The sequence below is a fragment of the Trichomonas vaginalis genome, chromosome III, assembly GCF_026262505.1.
Source record: "Trichomonas vaginalis G3 chromosome III, whole genome shotgun sequence".
NCBI classification, from domain to species: domain Eukaryota; phylum Parabasalia; order Trichomonadida; family Trichomonadidae; genus Trichomonas; species Trichomonas vaginalis.
In genome coordinates, this window is record NC_067205.1 from 11139503 (window position 1) to 11155200 (window position 15698).

General features: G+C 32.2%; 5 protein-coding genes across 5 annotated transcripts; 2 read left to right on the top strand and 3 right to left on the bottom strand.

The window, feature by feature from the left end:
- Positions 1-107: 107 nt before the first annotated feature.
- Positions 108-1003, bottom strand: TVAGG3_0680930 (phosphoprotein phosphatase protein; the record flags this gene model as incomplete). The annotated part of the gene is made up of 1 exon (XM_001329789.1): positions 108-989. The coding sequence occupies one exon, from the start codon at positions 987-989 to the stop codon at positions 108-110; it is 882 nt and encodes a 293-aa protein (XP_001329824.1).
- Positions 1004-1567: 564 nt separating this feature from the next.
- TVAGG3_0680940 (leucine-rich repeats (6 copies)-containing protein) lies at positions 1568-4366 on the bottom strand (the record flags this gene model as incomplete). The annotated part of the gene is made up of 1 exon (XM_001329788.1): positions 1568-4366. The coding sequence occupies one exon, from the start codon at positions 4364-4366 to the stop codon at positions 1568-1570; it is 2799 nt and encodes a 932-aa protein (XP_001329823.1).
- Positions 4367-5254: 888 nt separating this feature from the next.
- TVAGG3_0680950 (leucine-rich repeats (6 copies)-containing protein) lies at positions 5255-8320 on the top strand (the record flags this gene model as incomplete). Its single annotated transcript, XM_001329787.1, has 1 exon — positions 5255-8320. The coding sequence occupies one exon, from the start codon at positions 5255-5257 to the stop codon at positions 8318-8320; it is 3066 nt and encodes a 1021-aa protein (XP_001329822.1).
- Positions 8321-8544: 224 nt separating this feature from the next.
- On the bottom strand, positions 8545-11913 carry TVAGG3_0680960 (leucine-rich repeats (6 copies)-containing protein; the record flags this gene model as incomplete). The annotated part of the gene is made up of 1 exon (XM_001329786.1): positions 8545-11913. One exon carries the CDS (start codon positions 11911-11913, stop codon positions 8545-8547), a length of 3369 nt encoding a protein of 1122 aa, XP_001329821.1.
- A 628-nt stretch (positions 11914-12541) lies between these two features.
- TVAGG3_0680970 (leucine-rich repeats (6 copies)-containing protein) lies at positions 12542-15575 on the top strand (the record flags this gene model as incomplete). Its single annotated transcript, XM_001329785.2, has 1 exon — positions 12542-15568. The coding sequence occupies one exon, from the start codon at positions 12542-12544 to the stop codon at positions 15566-15568; it is 3027 nt and encodes a 1008-aa protein (XP_001329820.1).
- Positions 15576-15698: the final 123 nt, after the last annotated feature.

Here is a 15698-nt window from a genome sequence, read left to right on the forward strand (position 1 = left end):
TTGTTGTTAAAGCAAAGAGGAGATCTTTCAACAGTTTCAACGGTTCTATAGCTTGCATCTTCTTTTTTGAATTGATCTTGAGCTTCAAAGATATAAGTGCAAATATTCTATCCGTTGACCTCCAAAATTCCGCTGGAATTCTTGGATTTCTTGGAATAATTACTTGTAGAGAAAACAGTAACAACCGTTCCTCCGTGATGTTGCTCAACGGCATTAACGCATTGATGAGATCTGATGATTCTCTTTATGTTGTTTTCGCGTAAAAAATTCATCACAGCAACAGCTCCGAAATAATTACCAAAGCCACGGTAATTCTTGAAATACATGAGTTCTGCCTCACCAGGGTCGCTCCATAATATATCTGGAATAAAAGATCTATAAACTATAGGATCGTATAATGAATTAATAGGTCTTTTCACGGACTCGATCTCATCAACGCTTTTAAGGAGTGGACTTATTCCTCCATGCACAAGGAAGTAGCAATCATTTAAAACGCAAGCTAAAGGCAAATATGAAAACGCTTCATTAAATTGATTGTAAATGTTCTCGTCATATTCTGCAAGTACTTGGTTTTTGAATCCGTAAACAGCGTTGATATCTGAAAATTCATGGTTGCCTCGAATGAGATAAACGTGGTCAGGATATAAAAGTTTCAAAGTAAAGAGCAGAGTAATGACTTCTATACTAAATTCACCACGATCGACGTAATCTCCAAGGAAAATGTATTTACGATTAGGAGGAAGACCATGCGCTGCAAAGATTCTTAAGAGATCTCTAAGATTTCCATGAAGATCTCCAACAATAAGGAAATTATCATTGAGTCTGTATAATGTCGGTTCTGATTGAAGAAAGTTTTGAGTAATAGCGATTAAACTTAATAAATCTTCGTATTTCAACTTTGGAATATCCATAGGAATATTAGATGAATTTCTTGGAGATGATGAAGCAATCAATGGCTGATATGCACAAAGAACATAGTTTGCAATCATCAATTATATTTTTCTGAAGATTCAATTTAAAAGTTTGTTAAGATAATTGAGAGTAACAATTTCGACAGGTTAACAATTTTTTTACGTATAGACCAAGTAGTAACATTGCTATAAGTTAATTAAACTCTAAGCATTTTTTTCATATCTGAACAAAAGATAAATTTCATTATATTGTTATTTATACATAGTAGTAAACAATAATGTTGATAAATTTATTTCCCAAATGGTTTGTAAATAAAATCTATACATTGAAATGAATTTACGTATAACTAATAGTTATATAAATAATATTAAAATTTTGCAAATTACCTCAGACTTTTCAGAGGATTGAGTGGCAACTCAATCCTCTGAAAAGTCTGAGGTAATTTTTAGTCTCTACACTATTTCAATATAAGCTCCATTTTTAAACAGTTTTTAAAAATCGAGCATTGAAAAGTGTGATGAGACTGTTTATTTATCCACATTTTACACGGAAATTTTTCAGTGGTATTTAATTTCACTCACAAATACTTGTTGGGTCAGTCAATTTTTCCCGATAGATTTAAACTACATAATATATCATTAGTTAGTTTAAATTATCAATAAAAATTGTAATCGTTTTCTGACGAAAATTCAATCTTAACATTGTCCATGTAATTGAAAGCTGATTTTACAATGCTTTTGACTGAAGATGGAATTACAACCTTGATTGATTGAGTTGCAGGGGCAAACCATCCATCATCAAAATTGGGTGTTCCTTTTCCGATTGTTACTTTCTTTAGCTTATCATTACTTCCAAAGGCACCATCACCTATCATTACAACAGAATCTGGAATTGTTAATTCTTTGAATCCACATTGCAAAAAGGCGCCTTCCCCTATTGATATTAGATGAGAACTGAATGTGACATCATTCAACTTTGAGCATCCTGGAAAGAGACCATTTGGAATAAAGTTTAATCCAGAGAGATCAGCTGATTTCAGAGATTCACATAACGAGAAGACAGATGACATATATTCCATGCTTTGATAAGTTATAAAAGTGATGGGATGAGTAATTTCAACTGATTTAAGAGATGTACATTGAGCAAAGGCCGATGGATAGATTTCTAAAACTATTTTGAAATTGAATTCCTTTATACTTGTGCAATTCCAAAATGCATTAGCCATAATCGTAGTTAAAATTGGGAAATCAAATGTCTTTAATTTTGTACAGTGGGCAAAAGCACCCGAAGAAATTGTTGTAATATTTGATGCTCCTTTTACTTCTTTGAGCTTGTAGCAAAACATCAATAATCCAGATGGAATGGTTTGACTTTCCATTTTACTGAAATCAAATGATTCAAGAGCAGTGAATTCAAAAGCCTGACTTCCATATTCGACAACCTTATCAAGATTAATTGTTTTTAATTTATAGCAGTTCATAAATGCTTCGTTTTCAATCGTTGTTACAGTGTCAGGAAGTTGGACTTCTTGAAGTTTATAGTTGTTTTGGAAAGCTGCTCTCACAACTTCAGTGAATTTGGAACTGATTTTGAGAGTTTTGAGTTCCTCAAAATTATTAATCTTTAAAATATTACTTTCGTTATATTCAAGAGAAACTTCTATTTCTTTAACTGAATGAGATCTCTCAAATTGAATTGTATCTTCAAGCTTATGTGAAAGAGTTAACTTTTTCAGTTTCCTGTTAGCAGTAAGGCAATATTTTTCAATTGATGTAATTGCCTCTGGTAGTGTTAACTCACTTTCGGATAATTGGGGGGTTACATAAAGTAAATCAGTTTTATCGTAAAGTAATAAATCATTTGAAATTGAAAGATCAGCATTACCATTTTCAACTAATATTTCGTCTAATTTCAAATCATATAATTCCATTTTAACATTATCTTTTGTAGCAAAAGAGCTGAATGTAATTGATTTAAGTTTCTTGCAATTAGTAAAAATGTCCATATTGTCATTTTCTGCTCCCTTGAATGTTATCTTCTCGATTTTACTGCCGGCAAATGCATTATCTGAAGCAGTTGCATTCTTGATGACAATTTCTTTAATTGCAGTGCTTGCAAATGCATACTCATTAATTTTTCTTACTCCACTATTGTCAGTGAATGTATCCAATGATGAGCAGTTGCAAAAAGTATATGAAGGAATATTAGGAACAGATGTTTCCTCATCATCGGGCACATAACCATATGTGACACTCTCTAAGCCTTTGCAGCCCATAAAAATTCCTACGGAATTTAATTTCCAATTAATTGTGAGTGTATCAATTGAATCACATCCAATGAAGGCAAATCCTGAAACACTTGTAGCTTTGTTCAGTGATGGAACTGTAATCTTTGTGCAATAAGCAAAGGCATATGTTCCAATTTGGTATTCATGTGAATTAAAGCTGAAAACAAATTTTTCCCAGTATTCAAATGCTTGGTCACCAATTTCAGTATCATCGTCTTTAAGGGAAATTGATTCTAATACCTTGCAATTATAGAAAGCTCTATCACCAATTTCAGTTGCTGATGCTGCAGTTACTGTTTTAAGGGATGTGCAATAGCTTGCAAATCCTTCTGGAATTTCTGTAGCATCTGTTTCAATAGTTTCAAGGGCAACACATTGGCTGAATATATTACTACCAAGTTCTGGTTTATTTGTAATTTTTGCAGATGTGATTTGTGTTCCTAGGAAAGCAGATTCACCTATCGATACTCCGCTGCCAGCAATTGAAAAAGATTGTAATTTAGAATACATAAAGGCAGAGTTACCTATAACTACGACTGATGCTGGTAAAGATATGGTTTGGAGTCCTGTATATTTAAAAGAAGAATTACCAATTGAGGTAACTTTGGAAAAGTCAAATGAGGTAAGTGAGTAACAATAAGCAAATGCTCTATCACCGATTGAGATAGAGTCTCCAGTTATTGTCACTTTTGTTAAATTATAGCATTCAAGAGCAAAACTTTCAGGTATGATCTGACCCTTAATGGAAAGTTCTGTTAAACTGTAGCAGTGTAAAAATGTTTCAGTACCCAAATCTGTCATTGTTCCTGGTATTGTAATCTTCTGGAGAGAAGACCCAGCGAAACATTCAGTGCCAAATTTTGTAATCGTTTCAGGAAGTTCAACTGTTTTAATAAATAGATTTTGTTGAAGAAAATAATCAGGAAGTTCAGTTGCGGAACTTTGAATTTTGACTGTTGAAACCTGGAGATAATGTATTTTGCTAAATGAGTCAGCTTTAATAATCAAAGTATCAACTTTAGGGTGTTGCTTCATATAATCTTGAAGCTTATTGCCTTGAAAGTCATCACTACTATCAACTGTAACTGTATTACCACTGTCAACAATCTCTGAATTAAGAAATGGGTATTTAGAGAGTAAAGAGCAAAACACAGTTGATCTAAGCATTAAAAATTATGAATTTTTTTTGATAACACATTCAATTTTTTTATTAAAGATTATAATCTAATATATGATATATTATAATTTGAGATAAATTAAAACAATTAAATTTTATTCAATAAGCCGTTAGTATTCAAATATGAACAATACCTTTTTATTGGATAATTTCTTTAAAACATTAACTAATACCATCTTTTAGAGATACTTAATAATCGGAATGGGGTATTTGGTTTAAAACAAGTTAAATTTATTAGATATTCATTAGTTTATATTATAAGAATGAGCATTTTTTCTGACCAACAAATTGAAAAACTTTTGAATTATTCGGTAGAAAAGTATGAATCAAATTTTAGTACGTAAGATGTGCTATGTATATAAATACTTTTTAAAATATATTTTAATTTAGACAATATATCAAAGATTTGTTTTTTGTATTGTTTTCATCTTTTGAATTGATTTGTAAATCACTGAATGGATTTATAACTAAGAGTAAAAATAACTGCGTAATATAGAAATTTGATAAGATTAGATCACCAAATTCTATATTTTCGAATAAAATAATTTTGAATACATAAATGATCATATAAATTTTAAAGAACAAATTAGAAATATATATTTTCTCACAAAAATTGCGTCTATTTTTATATTTTATTAATGAAACAATATAATCTCGAAGACCGTTGGTATCGTATTACATATGTGGGTATTCGTATAGGTATATATATTTTAACCCATAAAATTTTGAGAATAAATTGTTCAATTACAATCGGTTTTTTTAATATCACATCATATCGTTTTGATCAAAAACATCATTTATATTATCTGTAATATTATTTTCATTTTAAAATCATATCATGTTCTCAATTTTTTTATTGTTTTCAATTCATTTTATTGATGCTTCAAAGAACACTTATTACATCTCTCTTATCATCCAATATTTGTCTCAACTCTGAGATCACAGTAGACAAAGACACTACAACTATAACTGATATAAACGATATTTCTAATATCAAAAGCAATCAAGTTACGAGTACACTAATTATAAATGATGACACATCTTCCCAATGGCCACAGACAGCTTCTACCAGCTATTTCAAGTTCAAAAAACTTGTGATTAATTGCAAATCATTAAGCGAATTCACGGCTCTTAAGGTTAATGATCCATCAGGCACTCTTACTGATTATTACTTTGAATATCTTGAACAAGTAACCCTTCCGGATAATATTCATACTATAAGAGGTGAAGCTTTTAAAAATTCTCCAATCAAGACTATTAATCTAGAGAATATTACAACACTTTCAGTCAATGCATTTACCAATTGCCATTATTTAGAAAAATTAACAATTGCTGCTACCCAAATTCCATTGGCCTTTGCTCAGAATTGTCCAATGCTCACGGAAGTTATATTAACAAACGAAAATGTTGATATGCAATCAATGGCTTTCATGTATTGCTCATCGCTTTCAAAAATTGACTTTACAAAAATCTCCTCAATCGGTGAATCAGCCTTTTCTTACACAGGTTTTACATCAATCGAGTTCCCATCCCTCGTGATAGGTCAATCTGCATTTGCATACACACCGTTAAACAAAGTCACATTCAGTGCTGATGTTACCATCAATGGTAATGCTTTTGAGGGTACAAAGATTCAATCTGTTTCAATAGCAATTACTTCATCTAACCCAACACTTTCCTTTGCTAATTGCTTTATGCTCCAAGATGCAACTATCACTTCAGAAGGAGATTTCACAATTCCAAGTGGTTGTTTCTCTGGTTGCCATGCATTAAAGAATGTAAATTGTGAGAATGCTACTTCTGTCAGTGACAATGCTTTCTATGATTGCATTAATTTAACAACAATCAACGGAAAGAAAATTACATCATATGGTAAAAGTGCACTTGAAAACTGTGAAAATCTTGTGATAACAATTAACTCATCATCGACCTCATTTTCATCAAGATCATTTGTTAATTGCAGAAAGCTTGTGTTAACAGAATTAACAGATCACAAGGCAGATTATGCATTTCTTGGCTGCACAAGTATCACAAAACTCCAACTAGAGGAATCAGTTTCAACCTACATGTTTGCAGCATGCACCTCATTAGAATCAATTGAGATTGGTGAAGGGTGCGATGAAATTAAGGAAAATGCATTTGCAAATTGTACAAAACTTAGTTCTATTAAGTTCAACCATCCTGAAACTGTATCAATTGCCACAGATGCATTTGCAAATACCTTATCTCTCGTCAATCTCGACTTAGAAAATGTTTCAGTTACTGGTTATCCATTCAGAAATTCTGGTCTTCAAACTGTTTCAATCGGCGCAAATGTTATAACAGTCACATTTAATCAACGAACTGATGAGTATGAGCCACAATTTATCTTTAATCAATGCGATAATATCGAGAAAGTCACTATTAAAAAGAATGTGGAATTCTTTATTCCACAAAGTTTCCTATTTCTTGATAAAGCAACCATTGAATTCGAGGGAAACAATCCAAACCTTACAAACAAGAATGGAATAATATATGATAATGATGGAAAAATTATTTTTGTTACACCAGACTGTGAAGAAACATCATTAACATTTTCAAAAGAAAGCGATACTATAGATGATGGTGCATTATATTACAACAAAAATATTAAAGAGATTAAAATATCTAAGTTCATGACGGGCGTTTCATTCCAATTTGCAAAACATATTAAAGAAGTTACTATAAATTATGATAATTATTCAAACCCAACTTCAATTCCTGCATTATGCTTTGCAGGATGCATAAGTTTGAAGAAATTAACAATCGAAAACGCTGTTGAATCAATAGGAAATCAAGCTTTTATGTTTTGCAAATCATTGACTGATGTAACTCTACTAGAAAGAATGATATTTGGGGAGCAAGCATTTTCTTTTTGCACTTCATTAAAATCAATTAAAATACCATTGTTTAGTGAAGATGCAGACAGTTTATTTATGGGATGCATATCATTGAAAGAAGTCGAATTCCATCCATTCCAATCCACCATTTCAGATCGTATGTTTATGATGACAGGATTCAAGAAATTCACTGTTCCCGGTTCAATTAATTCAATTGGTGATGGTGCTTTCGGATTTTGCCAAAAATTATCAAAATTTGAGCTTAGTAAAGAAAGTTATGAATTTATGGAACTTGATAGCAGTATTGGAGATTGGTTCAGCAGTGATGCAGATGAGAATATAGATTTATCAAATTTGGATTCTCAAGTTCTCTTTTACTTTTCACATCTAGATATTGATCCAAATGATTTCAATGCTAAAGTCAATACTAATTTCACTTTTGTTATATCTTCAACAGTATCTGCTATCAGAGCAAATACATTCTCTAAATTTGCTTACGTCGACGTTGAAATTGATAAAGAGAATATATTTTTCAAAGTTGACGGAAATTGCATCATAAATAAACTTACTAATGAATTGGTTGCAACATTTGGTGTATTGGATAGATCATTCAAAATTTCAAGTGATGTCGAATTCATAAGAACAGAAATTTATCCAGGAAAAGCACATGTATTTAAAGATGCCAATGATAAAACATTCGATAATGATATTCAAGCTAGACAGCTCAAGATTCCAAGCAGCGTCAAAGAAATTTCGCAGAACATTAATTCCATTGAAGACATAAGATCAATTTGCTATGACGGAAAGTATTTTAATGGCGATGTTAGTGGAAATACTCCGGCTTATGTCTCTAAGAAGTATATTTATCCAACTTTCTTGGATAATGTTAGAAACACAAAGTGCCAATCAAACTATCTTGATAAAGACAAAGCAAGACACCGGATCGGAATGACAGGTCCAGAAATCGGACTCACAGTAGGTCTTGTTATTGTCACAGTCCTTCTAGTAATAGCAATAATTCTTTACATCCTGCTTCCATTTTCGAAACTCGTTCTCAAGGCTGCCGCAGCAGCAGCTGCTCCATAAACAATTTTTATATAACATCTATTATATTTTTTTTGATTATATCAGGAAAATTCTGATATTTTCCTCACTTTTTTTACATGGAAACTTCTGTTTTCTTTTTTCTTATCGCTTTTTTTTAAATTCCGAAACAAAGAAACAAATAATTATTTCTCTTTTCAATTATAAAATGTTTAAATAAAAAAAGTTTTTGCTTAGATAAAATAATTTTTTAAAATCAAACTATTTTATGCTTCTTCACCTTTAGATGAACACTTACTGAATGGGAATACGAAATAGAGAATGACTAGTACAATCAGTGCAATTAGAACTATTACGAATGCAACTGTGAGGCCGATCTCTGCACTACTCATTCCAACAATATGTCTCCATTTGAAGGAATCAGAAAGACTTGTTGAACATTTTGGTCCTGCATTTTCTGATCCAAATAGTACGTTATAAAGGTAATTCTCAGAAGCATAGCTATTATAAATTGTTGTAATAGACGAAGAGGAAGAAGTTGTCAATGAATCTCCTAGATAATATTCACCTTCATAGCACATACTTTGTACAGTGAAATCAACTGATCCGAATGTAGAAATGTTCGATTGAATCTTGATAATTGCAGCTCTTGCAATTCCATCGGATTGTACTAAGAGATCTAGTTCTTCAGATGAACTGGAATCATCACTTGTATCACGCTTAATTGCATTGGAATCAATCACTCTGATTTGTTCTGGAACTTCGTAAACTTTGCCCAATTTTCCTACAGTTGTAACTAAGTTCTTTTTAATCTTACCAATCAATGTTTGGTCTTGGTAATCATAGTAATTGTTTTCTGATGAAAACTCAATCTTAACATTGTCCATACTAGTGAAAACAGTGCTTCCAATGTTTTTAATTGAAGGTGGAATGATAATCTTAATAGTTTGAGTTGCTGGAGCGAACCAAGAATTGTCGAAACTTGGTGTTCCTTTTCCTATTGTTGCTGTCTTTAGTTTGGAGTTGGAACCAAAGGCATTGCTGCCAATCAATGTAACACTATCTGGAATAGTTATTTCCTTGAATCCGCAGCCGGAGAAAGCGAAACTTCCAATCTCAATCAATCCAGAACTGAAAGTAACTTCTTTCAAACTGGAGCATCCATAGAAAAGAGAGACAGGAATGATGTTTAGACCTGTGAGATCAATGGATTTAAGGGAAGTGCAGAAACTGAATGCAAATGATGAACTTTCAGATGCATCCAATGGGAAGTTTACTGTTGTTGTAAGTTCAACAGATTTAAGGGAAGTGCACTGAGTGAAAGCGTGAGGATAAATGTATTCGATAGTCTTGAAATTAATCTCCTTTAAACTCGTGCAATATTCGAAAGCATTCGACATAATGTTATACAAAATAGAAGACTCGAATTTCTTCAATGATTCGCAATGAGAAAACGCGTATTCATCGACAGTTGTGATGTTTGAAGTTCCTTTTACTTCCTTGAGATTCGAACAAAATCCTAATATACCAGCAGGAACTGTTTGACTGATCATTTTACTGAAATCAAATGTTTTAAGGGCTGTTCCGTTGAACGCGTATTCTCCAAACACTGAAACATTTTCGATGTTAATCGTTTTCAGTTTCGGACACATGTTGAACGCGTAGTTTCCGATTTCTGTTATAGTGGAAGGCAAAACAACTTCTTCAAGATTTTCGTTGTTGCTGAATGAATTATCACCAATTTTATCAAACTGTGTACTGATATTGATGAACTTCAATTTCTTGTTGTCTCTGACTCCCATGTAAAATGTTGCGTTTGAATCAAATGAGATTTCGAGTTTCTCGATTGAAGTTGAATGAATAATATTCGATGAGTCAACAATATAAACCGTGAAAGGAATATATAACTTCTTAATGTATCTATTAGTAATAAAAGCTTCATGATTTATATATGTTACAGACTCAGGAATTCTTAATTCACTCTTTGTGAATTGTGGAGTAACAAGAACTAATGTATCATTGCCATATGTCAACAAACCATTAGATATGTTCAATGATTCATGTCCTTCTTCAATGGAGATTTCATCTAATGTCAAATTAGCGAAATTAATTGCATTTACACCTGCAGGATCAGCTATTTTACTGAATACAATTGTCTTCAAACTGTCACAGTTATAAAAAGCATCTGTTTGTGATGAAGAAACACCTGCAAGAGTAATCTTCTTAAGACTACCATCAGCGAATGCGTAATTAGCAATGAAAGCATTAAATAAGTTGATTTCTTTGATGTTTGTACTTGCAAACGCATAACTGTTTACACTTGATAAAACACTTTTGTCAATGAATTCTGATAATGATGAACAGTTGCAGAATGTGTAATCAGGTAATACATTGACATCAGTTGATGAGTTATACGTGTAAGTAACAGTTTCGAGGTTCTTACAACCCATGAAAATACCAAATGACGTCAATCCCCAGTTGATTGTGAGTTCTTCGATTTTGTCACATCCAATGAACGCGTAATTGCCAACAGTAGTGTTTTCATGGAGAGAAGGAAGTTTTAGTTTGGAACAATAGCTGAACGCGTAATCAGAAATTGTGTAAATTTGGTTTTCTTTGAAAGCAAAATCGAGTTTCTCGCAAAACATGAAACATTCTTTTTTAATTGTTGTTTCATTGTCATTGAGAGTTATTGATTCAAGCTTAATGCAGTTATAGAATGACCTTACACCAATGATATATGCTGAATTAGCTGTAACTTTCTCTAATTTAGTGCAGTAACTGGCGAATTCTTCTGGAATTTCGATAACACCTGTTTCAATCGATTCAAGGGATGGACATTCTGTGAAGATACCTTTACCAAGTCTTGGAACATTTGTTAATTTGGCTTCTGTAAGTTGCGTGCCTTGGAATGCGTAATCTCCGATCGAAACGTTACTTCCTTCAAGAGTAAACGCGTCAATCTTGGAGTATGCGAACGCTGAAACACCAATGGATTCAACGGAAGCAGGGAAAGTAGCGTTATTAAGACCGGAAAATTGGAATGCTTTGTCAGCGATCGAAGTAACCTTTGAAAAACTAAAGACTGCAAGTGAGTAGCAGTAAGCAAATGCACTACTGCCAATCGTAATTGACTCTTCGGAAATTGTGATTTTTGCTAAATTGAAACAGTTAGCAGCGAATGTATTTGGAATGGTTTTTGTCATGATCGATAACTCTGTGAGAGAAGAGCAGCCGTAAAATGCACCTTCTCCTAAAGATGAGATGTTACCGTCAATAGTAATGTTCTGAATTGCAGAATTCTTGAAACAGCCAGGGCCTATTGATGTAACATTTTTAGAAAGTTCTACAGATTTAACATATCTGTTTCCTATGAGAAAACCGCTTGGGACTGAATTAGCAGATCCTTGAATCTTAATTGTTGATACTTTGATGCGGTTAATAGGATAATAACTAGGAACAATATTCGATATTGAAATTAAAGTATCTACTTCCGGATAGTTTTTAAGAAAAATAAGAAGATTGGTATAATCGTAATCAGTAGTAACAGTAACTACATTATCTTTGACGCCAATTGCTGAATTAAGTAAAACTTGTCTTGAAAGAAGATTGCTAAATAAAGAAGAGCGAAACATAATAAAATTAATAGTAATATTTGAGAGTATATTCAAAAATAAATTAGTTGAATAATAGATAACAATACTTTATAATTTAATAATGACATTTTAAAATAAGAAATAACCGTTTTTATTGAATCTAAAAAAGACATAATTCTACATGAAATATTATCAAAATATACTTTTCAGTCAGTTTATTTTTTTTATCAGATTTTTATCTGTTTCTTTATTTTAGAGTTTAAAATCGTCGATTTTCGATTTGAACTAATCATATTTGATTCCAAGATCAAAAGTATTAGATTCCACTTCACTGATATTAATTCCAAAAAAAAGTTTCTTCTGAAAAATAGTTTTTATCAGCGATTTTCCTGCATAAATAAGCTTTTTAATATATGATAATGATATATATCCAAATTTGATTCAGATCCAGAATTAAAATTTCTTTCCAACGTTTTTTTTACTATATGCTATATATTGTATTAGCAAAACAAAAATTGATTTATTCAATACGATATAAACATTGAATTTCAATTTCAAATTTTTTTTCTGATCAAATATAAAATTCGAAAATAACATGCATTAAGAATACATTATGTGTATTCGTAAAAATACTCTCAATTTCGAATCCATTCAATTCATTTCATAGATGCTTTATCACTCGTTTATTTCTTCTCTGCTTTCAAAAGGCATTTATATCAACTCTGATATAATTCGTAGTGGAGATACTACAACAATTTCATCAATTAACGATATTTCCAATTTAGAATATAAACATATTAGCAATACACTTGTCATTAGCGATTCATCATCGACTGACTGGCCCTCGTATGCTTCATTAAGCTATTACAAATTCAAAAAACTTGATCTACAGTGCCCGAAATTAACAACTTTTAAATTTGTTTACCCAGAAAACTCAGTTTATGTTCAACCATTCGAATTCCTTGAAGAGGTTTCACTTCCTAGCAGCGTAACACAAATTTCTGAAAATACTTTCCAAAGATCTCCAATCAAGACCATTAATCTTGATAAAGTTACCCAATTTGGAAGCAATTGTTTTAGCTACTGCCCTAATTTAGAAAAGTTAACACTTAATGCGGCAACAATTCCTTCTAATTTTGCCAATAACTGCCCAGCTCTTAAGGAAGTTGTATTAACGGCTTCATCTGTTACTATTGGTAAAAACGCATTCCAATACTGCCCGTCTCTTACTACAATTGACTTTACAAAGATAACTGCGATTGAAGAATACTCATTTGCCTATACCGGGTTCACATCTCTATCACTTTCAGGTGCAAGCGTTGGGAACTATGCATTTGCATACACTCCATTGCTTGATGTCAAGTTTTCCGCTGAATCCAATGTTGGCACCTGTGCATTCAAAGGAACATTCATCAAATCAGTTACAATGCCAATAACCAGTGCTGCTCCAACAATTTCCTTCGCAAATTGCTACCTTCTGGAGGATGCAACGTTTACATCTACAATTGCTTTTACAATTCCTAAAGAATGCTTCTTAGGATGCTACTCATTGAAGAAAGTAACATGCGAGAATGCAGTTACCGTTGGAGAGAAAGCTTTCTTTGATTGCATTAACTTAACAACAATCGAAGGAAGTAAAATTACATCATATGGTACAAGTGCACTTGAAAACTGTGAAAATCTTGACATAACAATCAATACAACCACAACAACATATGGAGAAAAATCATTTGCTAACTGCAGGAACCTCAAATTAACTGAAGTTTCTACAAATACAGCAAGCTTTGCTTTCATTGGCTGCACAGGTATTACGAAACTTCAGCTTTTCAATTCAGTTTCTGAATACATGTTTGCTGTTTGCACATCATTAGAATCAATAACAATAGGACAAGGATGTAATCAAATCCTTGAATTTGCATTTGCTAACTGTACAAAACTGAGTTCAATTACAATCAATGGTCTAAGTTCTGTTGCAATTAGCACAGGAGCATTTTCTAATGATATTTTATTAGTGGATCTCAAACTCGAGAATGCTTCAATATCTTCTTATGCTTTCCAATATTCCGGTATCAAGACAATAACAATGGGAGCTAATTCGGACGCAGAAGCTTTAGCATTCAGCAGATGCGAAGATCTTGAGAAAATTACTATCTCAAAGGACTGCAATACATTTACCCCTAATTTCATTTTTGGACTTGAAAAAGTTGCTATTGAATTCGAAAGTGGCAACGTAAACCTTACGAACAAAGACGGCGTATTGTATGACAAAAATAACAGCATTGTTTACGTTACACCGGAATATGAAGGAAAATCATTATCATTTGCAACTGACGAAGATAAAATTTCTCCAGGAGCATTATACAACAACAAGAACATAAAGCAAATCAATGTTACAAAAAGATTTTCTACAAAGCCTGATTATTACCAACGTTTTACAGTTGAACTTCAATTCACTGCTGCAAGATACATCGAAGAAGTAACAATTAGTATCGATAATTATTCTGATCCTATAGCAATCCCTGAAAATTGCTTTTCTGCTTGCACAAACTTGAAGAAATTAACAATTGTAAAAGGTGTCACATCAATAGGACAATATGCTTTTATGGGATGCACTTCATTAAAAGAGATCTCCATGCCTGACAATATCACACTTAACTCATATGCATTCGCATTCTGCACAAGTCTTAAATCCATCAGTTTACCATTAATTGTTGAAGGAACAACTGTTTCTATTTTAATGGGTTGCACAAAATTAAATGATGTTGAATTCCATCCTTCGCAAGCATTCATTCCAAAGAATATGTTCAAATACTCAGGAATTAAGAAGATCACAATTCCTGATTCTATTACTTCCATCAATGATTACGCTTTCGCTTGCTGCTCTAAATTATCTAAGTTCACACTTGGTAAAGGATTCCAAGACCTTACATTGAATATTTCCAGGTGGTTCATACAAACATCTATGGATGAATCGGAATATTCAATTATTAACATTGCCAAAATGTATGGTATTAAAATAGACGATGAATATTTCATGGAGAACACCAATTTCACTTTCAAGATCTCATCAACAATTAGTACAATTGCTGCTAATACTTTCTCTAACTTTGCTTATATCGACGTTGAAGTCGATAAAGAGAATCCATATTTCAAAGTTGATTCGAATTGCATCATCAATAAATTCTCCAACAAATTAGTTACAACATTTGGTGTATTGGATAAATCATTCACAATTTCAAGCGATGTAGAATTCGCTACAACAGCAATTTATAAAGGACAGGCAACTGTTTTTTCAGATGCTACAGGCCAAACATTCACAAATGATCCACAAGTTAGACAGTTAGTTATTCCAAGCAGTGTCAAAGAAATTTCATCAACATTGACTACAAATAATGATGATATAAGATCTATTTGCTATGAAGGTAAATATTTCCAGACAGCCAAATTTACTAAAGGAAATGTTTATGCAGCAAGTAAATATGTTTTCCCAACAATTTTTGGTAAAACAAGAAACACAAATTGCCAAACTGACTATTTACCAAAGGATAATGCCAGACATCTCGTAGGAATGACTGGAGCAGAAATCGGTTTAACTGTTGTCTTTGTTCTTTTCTTGGTTCTCCTTGTGATCGTAATTATTCTATATATCTTTGTACCATTAACAAAGCTCATAATGAAGGCTGCTACAGAGTAAGAACTCTCTCTTTTTTTTATTTTATTTTAAACATTTATCATTTATAATTTATATTTTTCTCTGCTAATCTAAGATATGGATACACATTACAATCTTTAGATACCAATAATAGTGGTTACTTCATGTTCGG